Consider the following 9,745-nt stretch of genomic DNA (forward strand, 5'->3'; position numbering starts at 1 on the left):
TCTGCCTTGGCCTCCCGCAGTGCTACGACTACAGTCATGAGACACTGCATCCAGCTAATTTTTGTATTTTTTGGTAGAGATAAAAAATCTTGGGGTTTCATCATGTTACCCAGGCTGGTTTCAAACTCCTGGGTTCAAGTGACTCACCCACCTTGGCCTCCCAAAGTGCTAGGATTACAGTCAAGAACCACCATGCCGGGCGGGGTCCCAGCTTTATCATGCACAGAAAAGTCAACAGCCAAAGCCTGGTCCAGACTCTTTGCCTGACCCTTCCAGCCCACTCTAGTGGCACAACCCTTCTGGCCTTGGGTTCATTCCACTGGATCCCCTCATTCTCCTTGGTTTTCTAATTTACCTAGATCAGCACCCCCTATGACCTACAGGTGGAAGGGTGGGGATGTCAGTCTGGGAGGGAGCCCAGGGGATTGGGTGTCAGAGTTAGGACACCAGGTGCCAAGTGCCTAGCCAGCCAGGACCGGCTATAATTAGCCCCATGGGGCCACTGGCTGAGTGGGATGCCATGTGGGCAAGTTCCTGCTGCCACGCAGCCCCAAGCACAGCAGGCGCTCAAGTGAGAGGGCAAGCGGAACGTTGGTGTCTCCTGAGGGTGACTAAAAGGATGGGGGCAATAGGGGAGGGGTGTGGTCCCGGTTACTGGATCTTTACACGGCTTCTTGCATGTTTCACTGCACCGTGTGTACCCTATAGTTTTGCTGTATATCCCAGATACTTCAGTGTTGGGATGTGGCTTAGGGTAGGAGGAGGGTGTTGGAGCAGGGGAGAGACTGACATTTCGACTGGCTGGAGAGACGGTTGCTCTGGCCTCTTTGGGTCCAGCTCTGACGCCAGGCTGTCTTGCCTCTGCTCACCCGCAGCTATCCAGCAAACCTCGGCATGAGCGTCTTGGACACCCCCCATTATCCCCCTGAGCTGGAGAGTGTCTCTCATCCCGTCCAGAAGGACTGCCTTGGACTCCCTGTGCACGCCCAGAGAACCCCCTCCTGGTCTCCTTCCCCCGAGGAGGACCCCAGTTTGCCTTCCTTTCCTCAGGAAGAGCCTGGCTCCAGGCCCCTGGTCCCAGGGAACCTTCCCTTTCCAGCCTTGTCCCTAGAGGAAGAAGAAGAAGAGGAAGAAGATGAAGATGCGGCAGAGCCGGAGTGGCTGCGCAGCGAGGAGCATCCGAGCCAGTTTTTCGCCGAGGCCCAGCGGCTGCGGGAGCAGAGATTGTTGCTGGACGAAGAGGTGTCAGTCGCGGGGCGGGTATACGGGGTGCATCGGGTGATCCTGGCCGCCATCAGCAGCCTCTTCCAAGACAGGCTGCTGGGCGGCGGAGGTCCGCGGCCCCCCTTCAGCCTCGAGGTGTCCCCAGGGGGCTGGGAGGCCGTGCTGACCTTTGCCTATGAGGGGGTGCTGGGCCCCGCCCCGCAGGGAGATGTGCTGGCCGCAGCCGAGGCGCTGGGAGCGCCCCGGGTGAAGGCTGCTGCCCAGTGGACACGCGAGAGGGCTGGAAATGCCGGGGAATATGTAAAGAAGCCCAGCCAGGCAGAAGAGCTGAGGGAGAACCTGCGCAGAATCGAGCTCCTCTACCGAGAGGGCGTCGGGTGTGACTTGAAGCTGGAGGCAGGCGGCTGCCAGCTGCGGGGTGAGGGCCTGTGGGGCATTAAATTACTGCAGGTGCATATGCTACCGGAATGGTGTGTGCAAGCAGCAGGTGGTTTGATCCCCACCATGATGGTCGTGATCCCTGCTGCTGTCAGAATTTCCCTGGGGTGGCCTTTGGTGCCTCTCCTGCCCCACTGAGAGCCGGGCATGCGCAGTCGAGTTGTTTTCTAGGCGCACTGACAGATTTAAACTGACCCTCTGTCTGACTTTTCCTGTGTCCAGTAACAAGGAAGCTCCAGCCAGCTGGCTAGAGCTAAGGGTACAATACATGGCAGCAGAACAAGCAGAAAGCGGATTGACTCAAACAGAAATTAACCAAAGGCCCTTCTTGGCATCTTCCATTCAGGACACAGGAAAGCCAGGGGAACATGGTGGAGAACTCAATGTGGCCTTTCACCTTGGTGTGCTTGACACCATGGCTGACTTATGGGCCCCCAGCTAATGAGCAAGCTCTGGTACTGTTGAAGGTTACCAGGCCATGGCACTTTTTTTTTTTCTTTTCCTGAGACAGCATCTCACTCTGTTACCCAGGCTGCAGTGCAGTGGCACGATCTTGGCTCAATGCAACCTACAGCTCCTGGGTTCAAGCCATTCTCCTGCCTCAGCCTTCCTAGTAGCTGGGATTACAGGCACCTGCTACCATGCCTGGCTAATTTTTTTTTTTTTTTTTTGTATTTTTAAGCAGAGACAGAGTTTCACCAGGTTGGCCAGGCTTGTCTCGAACTCCTGACCTCAAGTGATCCACCTGTCTCAGCTGGGATTACATGCATGAGCCACTGCACCTGGACTGGTCATGGCACTTTGAAGTTAACTCTGCTCATCACCAGGAAAGCTAAATAGGGTTGCATAAGTTGAGTATTATTCAGAGTCTACTAACATTTAGTGAGGCACTGGGTACCTGAAATTTTTATACATGACATCTCTTTTTAATTTTCACTGAAAGCTGGTAAGGTCCATATCATCATCTATAGGTGCAGATAAGGAACATTAAATTCAGAGATGTTGACTTGGGACAACCAGGATACAAGCCTACATCACTAGTCCAGTCTGCTTCCACTAGGCCATGTGGACACATGAAAGTTTAAAATTACAAGGGATTAGTTTAGAGATTATCTAGTTGGGCTCTTACACTTTGCTGATGAAGAAATCAGAATCCAAGACTTGTCCAAAGTCACATAGCTACTGTCCACTAGAGGAGTGACTGGGAACTAAAGTGCTTCTGGGACTCCTAGAAGGAAAACTACTCCAAAAGTCTTTATTTTCATTTATGATAGCACTAGATGGAGAGGGGATTTAAATTTTTCATAATCATAAAATTCTCACTAGGCTTTTGAATTTAAGCATACTCGTATCACTGCTTCTATTTCCCTAGGAAATATTCCTACTTAATGGTTGGGAATCTGTCACTTAAAATCCTAGGGAATAGTAATGAGTAAGAGGTGAATACAAGTGGTTGTGAGCCCTTTCAGGGTTGACTCTGAACTATAGGTTGATTGATGATATGGGAGCTGAGATGGTTTACCTTGTTTTGAGGAATGCAGATTTTCTCAGACAATATATATTTGAGATCTGTCATTGATGTTTACTAGTTGGGAAGCACCAGGCCACTACCTACTGCTTAAAAGACAGTGGAAAGTCATATGAACAACACCTGCCCTTTGGGAGAGGCACGCATGCCTCAGTTGGTCAAAGCAGCATGGAATTCTTAAACAGCTTGGCCCTCTGTGACCTGCCTAAAAGGACTTCTAGCAGCATTACCCCCCACCTTTTTGTTATGAAGCATTTTACAAAGCAATGAATATTAAGATGAACATTCAAACACCCATCACCCAGATTTAACAATTAATATTTTACTATATTTATTTCATCTGTTAATTTTATTTTTTGCTGAAGTTTAAAGAAAATTTATGACATTTTACTCATAAGTGTTTGGGTATGTATCTTTTTAAAATAGGACAATTCTGTGGGACTAGGTATGAAAGGAAAAAAATAAAGGGACATTTTCTCATAACCATAATACCTTTATCTTGCACGACGAAATTAGTAGTAATTTCTTTCCTTTTTTTTTTTTTTTTGAGATGGAGTCTTGCTCTGTTGCCCAGGCTGGTGTACAATGGCATGATCTTGGCTCACTGCAACCTCTACCTCCCAGATTCAAGCGATTCTCCTGCCTCAGCCTCCCGAGTAACTGGGGTTATAGGCATGCACCACCATGCCCAGCTAATTTTTGTATTTTTAGTAGAGATGGGATTTCACCATGTTGGCTGGTCTGGTCTCGAACTCCTGACCTCATGTGATCCACCTGCCTCAGCCTCCCAAAGTGCTGGGTTTACAGGCATGAGCCACTGCGCCTGGCCAGTAATTTCTTAATATCACCTAGTCCACATTTATATTTTCCCAATTGTCCAAAAAACATTTTTTAAATTGAGTTTGTTCAACCCAGGAATTAATCAAGGACTATGCTATTCTCAGTTGCATGTCTCTTAAGCTTCCTTTAATCTAGTACAGTCCTCCCTTCCTTTTTTTTTTATTACTTTATATATTGATTGGTAAAGACAATAACGTGTAAGATTGGTTATCTTGGGTCGGGCGCGGTAGCTCATGCCTATAATCCCAACACTTTGGGAGGCCGAGGCAGGCAGATCACTTGAGGCCAGGAGTTCAAGATTAGCCTGTCCAACATGGCAAAACGCTGTCTCTACTAAAAATACAAAAATTAGCCAGGCATGGTAGCGTGTGCCTGTAGTCCCAGCTAATCCGGAGGCTGAGGCACGAGAATCACTTGAACTTGGCAGGTGGAGGTTGCAGTGAGCCGAGATTGCACCACTGCACTCCAGGCAGGGTGACAGAGTCAGACCCTATCTTAAAAAAAAAAAAAAAAGAAGATTGGTTATTTTATAAAATGCTCCATTTTCTTGATTTGTATGGTTTTTCCCCTCATGGTTATGTCTAAATTGTTCCTTTAGCCTTTCAACTTCCTATAAACTTGACTTTAGATCTAAAGAGTTGAACAGATTCAAGTTAAATATTTTGGCCAGAATAATCCATAGGTGATGCTGAGTATGAGGTCTAATTGTTTAACAGCATAGGTTAATAGGACAGTTTCATTGTCGTGAGGACCATGCAGATAACCAAGGTATTGGTACACAAGCATGCTTATTGCAGCCTGACAACAGTGACAGTGGATGGAGATGATCTGCCCAGACAGCCACTGCATGGAAATGAAAAATAAATCACATGCTTTCTCTAGGACTCAACTCAGTTTCCATATTTTATTTATTTATTTATTTATTTATTTAATTTATTTAGAGATGGAGTCTCGCTCTGTCACCCAGGCTGGAATGCAGTGGTGCGGTCTCAGCTCATTGCAACCCTCGCCTCCCAGGTTCAAGGGATTCTCCTGCCTCAGCCTCCAAGTAGCAGGGATTACAGGCACCTGCCATCATGCCCAGCTAATGTTTGTATTTTTGGTAGAGATGGAGTTTCACCATGTTGGCCAGGCTGGCCTTGACTCCTCACCTCAAGTAATCCACCCACCTCAGCCTCCCAAAGTGCTGGGATTACAGGCATGTGCCACCACACCCAACCAGTTTCCTTATTTTAAAGGGAATAATTGAATTAGATTATTTTGAAGGTTTCAAGTTTCAGATCTCGTGATTCTATAAATTATACCAAGAACAGGAGAGGGTTATGCAGAGAAAAGCTTGAACACGTGGAAAACATTAAACACTAAATCTTAGGCAAGAGGAGACAGCAATCCGATGAGGTTGGACTATGGCCATTCCCGAGTGGTGCCACTTTCCCAGCAAAATCTAACAGAATGGCTTACAGTTTTGGCTCTTGAAATTGTAAAGAATTTTATTTTGTGCACAATACAGACAGACCTATATAAGTTGTATGTTGGTCTTTTCCATTTATTTTGTGCCCCTCTTAGCAAATGCTTTCTTCTCAACCTGATTCATCAAGACTCTTTTTCTAACTGATCTGACCAAAAAGACTAAAGCAATGTTTGTCAAAGTGTCTTCAGACCACTAACATGAGAATCACATATGGTTATTTGAAGTGTTAAAATACAAATTTCTAGAGTCTCCATCCAGAACTGTTGAATCAGAATCTCTGGGAGTGAGCCACTGAAACCCACATTTTAACAACTACCCCATGGTATTCTGATGCACACCACAGTTTGGCCTGTAGCAGTGGGTGGCTTGGAGAGCCAAAGTTGGAGGTACCAAGTTGGGGTAGTGCCTATCGGTCTTGCAACACTTTGAGTCCTCCTCTATTTCTTCTCCCCTCCTACAGTGCACCGAGCCGCCCTGGCCTGTGGCAGTGAGTTCTTTGGGGCCATGCTCCTGAGCGGAATGAGGGAATCCCAGGGCACAGAGGTATCTCTGCGGACCATCTCCACCCAGGACCTGCGACTCCTCGTCTCTTTTGCTTACTCTGGAGTTGTGCGGGCAAGGTGGCCAGGACTACTGAGAGCTGCCCAGGCTGCTCTGCAGTACCAGAGCTCTTCCTGCCTGGATTTGTGTCAGAAAGGCTTGGCACGGGGCCTCAGCCCTGCCCGTTGCCTGGCCCTGTTCCCCATGGCTGAAGCCCCTGGGTTGGAGAGGCTCTGGAGCAAAGCCCGTCACTACCTCCTCACCCACCTGCCTGCTGTAGCCTTGTGTCCTGCTTTCCCTTCTTTACCAGCTGCCTGCTTGGCTGAGCTCCTGGATAGTGATGAGCTCCATGTGCAGGAGGAGTTTGAGGCCTTTGTGGCTGCACGGTGTTGGCTAGCTGCCAACCCTGAGACACAGGAGTCAGAGGCCAAGGCCCTGCTGCAATGCATCCGCTTTGGCCGCATGTCCACCAGGGAGTTGCGGAGGGTGCGGGCAGCCGGGCTACCTCCACCCCTGACCCCGGATCTGTTGCACCAGCTGATGGTAGAGGCTGATGTTCCAGGCCAAGAGAGACGGAGGGAGCCTGACCGGGCACTGGTAGTGATTGGCGGGGATGGGCTCAGACCAGACATGGCCCTAAGACAACCATCCCAAGCAGTGTGGTGGGCCCGGGCCTTCCGCTGTGGCGTGGGACTGGTACGAACTGTTGAGTGGGGGCAGTTGCCTGCCCTGCCTGCCCCAGGACGCTTCCGGCATGGGGCTGCGAGCCTGGCAGGAAGTGAACTCTATGTGTGTGGGGGACAAGATTTCTACAGTCACTCCAGCACCCTGGCTTCAACTCTCAGGTACAAGCTTCAAGAGTGGGTAGGGTGTGGCAGGCCCTAAGGTGGACAGGGAGAGAAATTGCTGGCCTAGCCGACCACAGATGCCCAGAGTCACTCTTCTACTCTCTTGTTCTACTGTGTCCAGGTGGGAGCCCAGTCAAGAGGACTGGGAGGAGATGGCTCCTTTGTCCCAGGCTCGAAGCCTTTTCCCCTTGGTGGCACTGGATGGACAACTTTATGCCCTGGGTGGAAGACACAATGGTGTTGCCCTGGACTCTGTGGAGGCCTACAACCCTGAGCTCGACGTCTGGAGGTGAGCAGGCAAGGGGGCATCTGGGAGAGATTAGGAGACTTGGACTAGAAGGAGAGTTGAAGATGCTAGTTGCCTTATCTTGTGTCCTGTTCTCCCTTAGGCCAGCACCTGCACTTCCAGCACCGTGTTTTGCCCACGCAGCTGCAATTTTGGAGGGCCAATTGTATGTGAGCGGTGGCTGTGGTGGGACTGGCCAATACCTGGCCTCATTCCTGCACTATGACCCCAAACTTGAGAAGCCAGGGACATTTCTGAGCCCTATGGGGGTACCTCGGGCTGGCCATGTCATGGCTGCATTGGGTGGGCGGGTGTATGTGGCAGGTGGGCTGGGTGAGACTGGGGACCTGCTAAGCTTTGAGGCCTATGAACTAAGGACTGATAGCTGGACTCACCTGGCACCCCTACCCTCCCCCCATGTGGGAGCTGCAGGTGCTGTGCTGCAGGAGGAGCTACTGGTGCTGGGAGGCTACAGTCACCGTACTTATGCACTCTCCCATCTTATCCATGCCTACTGTCCTGGCCTGGGCCGATGGCTTTGCCTGGGAACTCTGCCAAGGCCTCGGGCTGAGATGCCTGCCTGCATCCTGACACTGCCCACTGTGCAGCACATAGCTGTGGTTCCCACCCCACACCAAACCAAACCTGCTGGGTGAAGAGGGAGCAACAGTGTATGGGGAGAGGAAGGCATAAGAAATAGCCTGAGAGAAGGACAGAGATTGTGGGGAGAGAAAAGAGAAGGCTTTATTCTTGATAGTATTTTATTCTCACACTGTGCATTGTAAACTGCTTTTGTACGTATGATTTCCATTGAGGAAATGGTGGTTCCAGAACTCCTGGGGAACACATATAGGGGAAGGCGAGGCAGCTGAATAGCCAGGTAAGGAAAGGAGACTTGGGAGCAACTCCACAAGGCTTAGGGATTCTTAGGGAAAGTGCATCTGGTTTGAAAGAGAGTTAAGAAGCTTCAGTAGCCAAAGTATAGAGACCATGGGAGGACAGTTGGAAAAATGGTTCTGACCCATTGGTCAAGGGAAAAATTTAGAATGGCCATCCATGAAAGAGTTTGAGGAGTGTGGGAGGAAGGACTGTAAATCGTTCAGCCCTTTTTTTTTTTTGCCCGGGACTTGCTCCTTTCTCCTCTCCCATCCCTGGGATGCCTAAACCTTCTTAACAATATTCTTTCTCAGGTAATTTTGTAGGCCTGGTCTAGCATTTCCCAGCTGAGACACCACAGGCTGCCCCTGAGAACCTCTTGGTTTCCTTCTGAGGCAGAAGTTCCCACATAGACATGCACAGCACAGGAGCCTGAGAGGCCTGACGGGCCCCCTAGGGCCACACGGCAGGAGTGTTGTGTGGGGAAGATGATGGGGGCAGAGGCCTAAGAGGGGAGAGGCCCACAGTGGAAAAACAGATGATTTGAGGTTTAAGGAGATGGGATGGAAGAAGTCAGAAGCCTGTCTGGCTTCTTTCTTTCCCTTTGGGCAAACTGAGGAATCAGGAGTGAAAATTAGACCGTTGTTGCCTGAGGTCTTACATGGTGAGAGGATGTGGCAGACAGAAGAGTGAGAAACAGACATGACTTAGAAAAGCCATTTCCCCCTTTCAATCCCTTTCCCCCAGAGTTATTTTTAAATCCATTTCCCTTTTTCTCGGCCAGGGAAAGTAGTCAGGTGCTTCCTCTTTCTCTATTCCCCCATCCTGCTCTCCCCACGGCTCCTCTTTTTGATTTTTCTTTCTCTTCTTTCTCCCTCACACGGTTATGAATTACCTGCTTGGTGGCAGGCACTGTAGAAGGCACCAAGGATACAGAGGTCAGAGAACTCTGACCAGCAGATAAACGTTAACAAATACAAGTTTTGAGTAGACTTAGATATATGGACAAGTCTTAGATGTATGTGCAAGTCTTGTGAGAGCCCAGAAGATGGAGCAGTGAACTCTGCCCAGGAAGGCTTCTGTTAGGGAAGGTGTCATCCAATGGGTATATTTTGAACCGGATCTTAAAGGCTGCCTAGAGTCTCACCCACTAGAGAAGGGGGAATGCATTTGAAACAGAAAGAGGTGGGGCATGCCATGCCCTGTTTCTCCATAGCAAAGGGGAAGTGGGTATTCCGGAGGTTCTCCAGATAATTCTGTTGCTCTTGCCACCTACCCTCTTCTCTGGAGCCTTCCTGAGGATAATGGCTTTCACTTAATGATTGTGTATTCCCGCCTTCTACGACTCACCTCTGTCGTTCCTGTCTACTCTTTCCATTTCTGCTGACTGGACAGCTGAGAGCAAAAAGGGTCAGTTTGTGTGTGTGTGTGTGTGTGTAGGTCAATTTTCTTTTTCTTTTTTTTTTTTTTTTTGAGATGGAGTTTCACTCTGTTGCCCAGGCTGGAGTGCAATGGCGTAATCTCAGCTCACTGCAACCTCCGCCTCCTGAGTTCAAGTGATTCTCCTGCCTCAGCCTCCCTGAGTAGCTGGGATTACAGCTATTACATCTGACTAATTTTGTATTTTTAGTAGAGATGGGGTTTCCTCCATGTTGGTCAGGCTGGTCTTGAACTCCCGACCTCAGGTGATCCAC

At 49.4% G+C, this 9,745-nt stretch overlaps 1 protein-coding gene across 2 annotated transcripts; it reads left to right on the forward strand.

Annotated features, from left to right (window-relative positions):
* The first annotated feature begins 524 nt into the window (after positions 1-524).
* KLHL33 (kelch like family member 33) lies at positions 525-9,483 on the forward strand. Of its 2 annotated transcripts, XM_033188772.1 has the most exons (5): positions 525-607; positions 876-1,642; positions 5,962-6,886; positions 7,011-7,178; positions 7,279-9,483. In XM_033188772.1, exons 2-5 carry the CDS (start codon positions 895-897, stop codon positions 7,829-7,831), a joined length of 2,394 nt encoding a protein of 797 aa, XP_033044663.1. In that variant the 5' UTR covers positions 525-607; positions 876-894; the 3' UTR covers positions 7,832-9,483. The 2 variants fall into 2 exon arrangements, with proteins under 2 accessions (XP_033044663.1, XP_033044664.1); XM_033188773.1 differs by lacking the exon at positions 525-607 and having other exon boundaries at positions 671-1,642.
* Positions 9,484-9,745: the final 262 nt, after the last annotated feature.

Source organism: Trachypithecus francoisi, unplaced genomic scaffold, assembly GCF_009764315.1.
Source record: "Trachypithecus francoisi isolate TF-2019V2 unplaced genomic scaffold, Tfra_2.0 Lachesis_group3, whole genome shotgun sequence".
Classification (NCBI taxonomy): Eukaryota; Metazoa; Chordata; class Mammalia; order Primates; family Cercopithecidae; genus Trachypithecus; species Trachypithecus francoisi.

What these genes read in the sequence shown, in the direction of transcription:
- KLHL33 (XM_033188772.1), top strand. Translation starts at nt 895, where the DNA reads ATGAGCGTCTTGGACACCCCCCATTATCCCCCTGAGCTGGAGAGTGTC. An exon ending in ACCCTGGCTTCAACTCTCAG is followed by an intron (nt 6,887 to 7,010) that starts GTACAAGCTTCA and finishes TACTGTGTCCAG; the next exon opens with GTGGGAGCCCAGTCAAGAGG. An exon ending in CCTGAGCTCGACGTCTGGAG is followed by an intron (nt 7,179 to 7,278) that starts GTGAGCAGGCAA and finishes GTTCTCCCTTAG; the next exon opens with GCCAGCACCTGCACTTCCAG.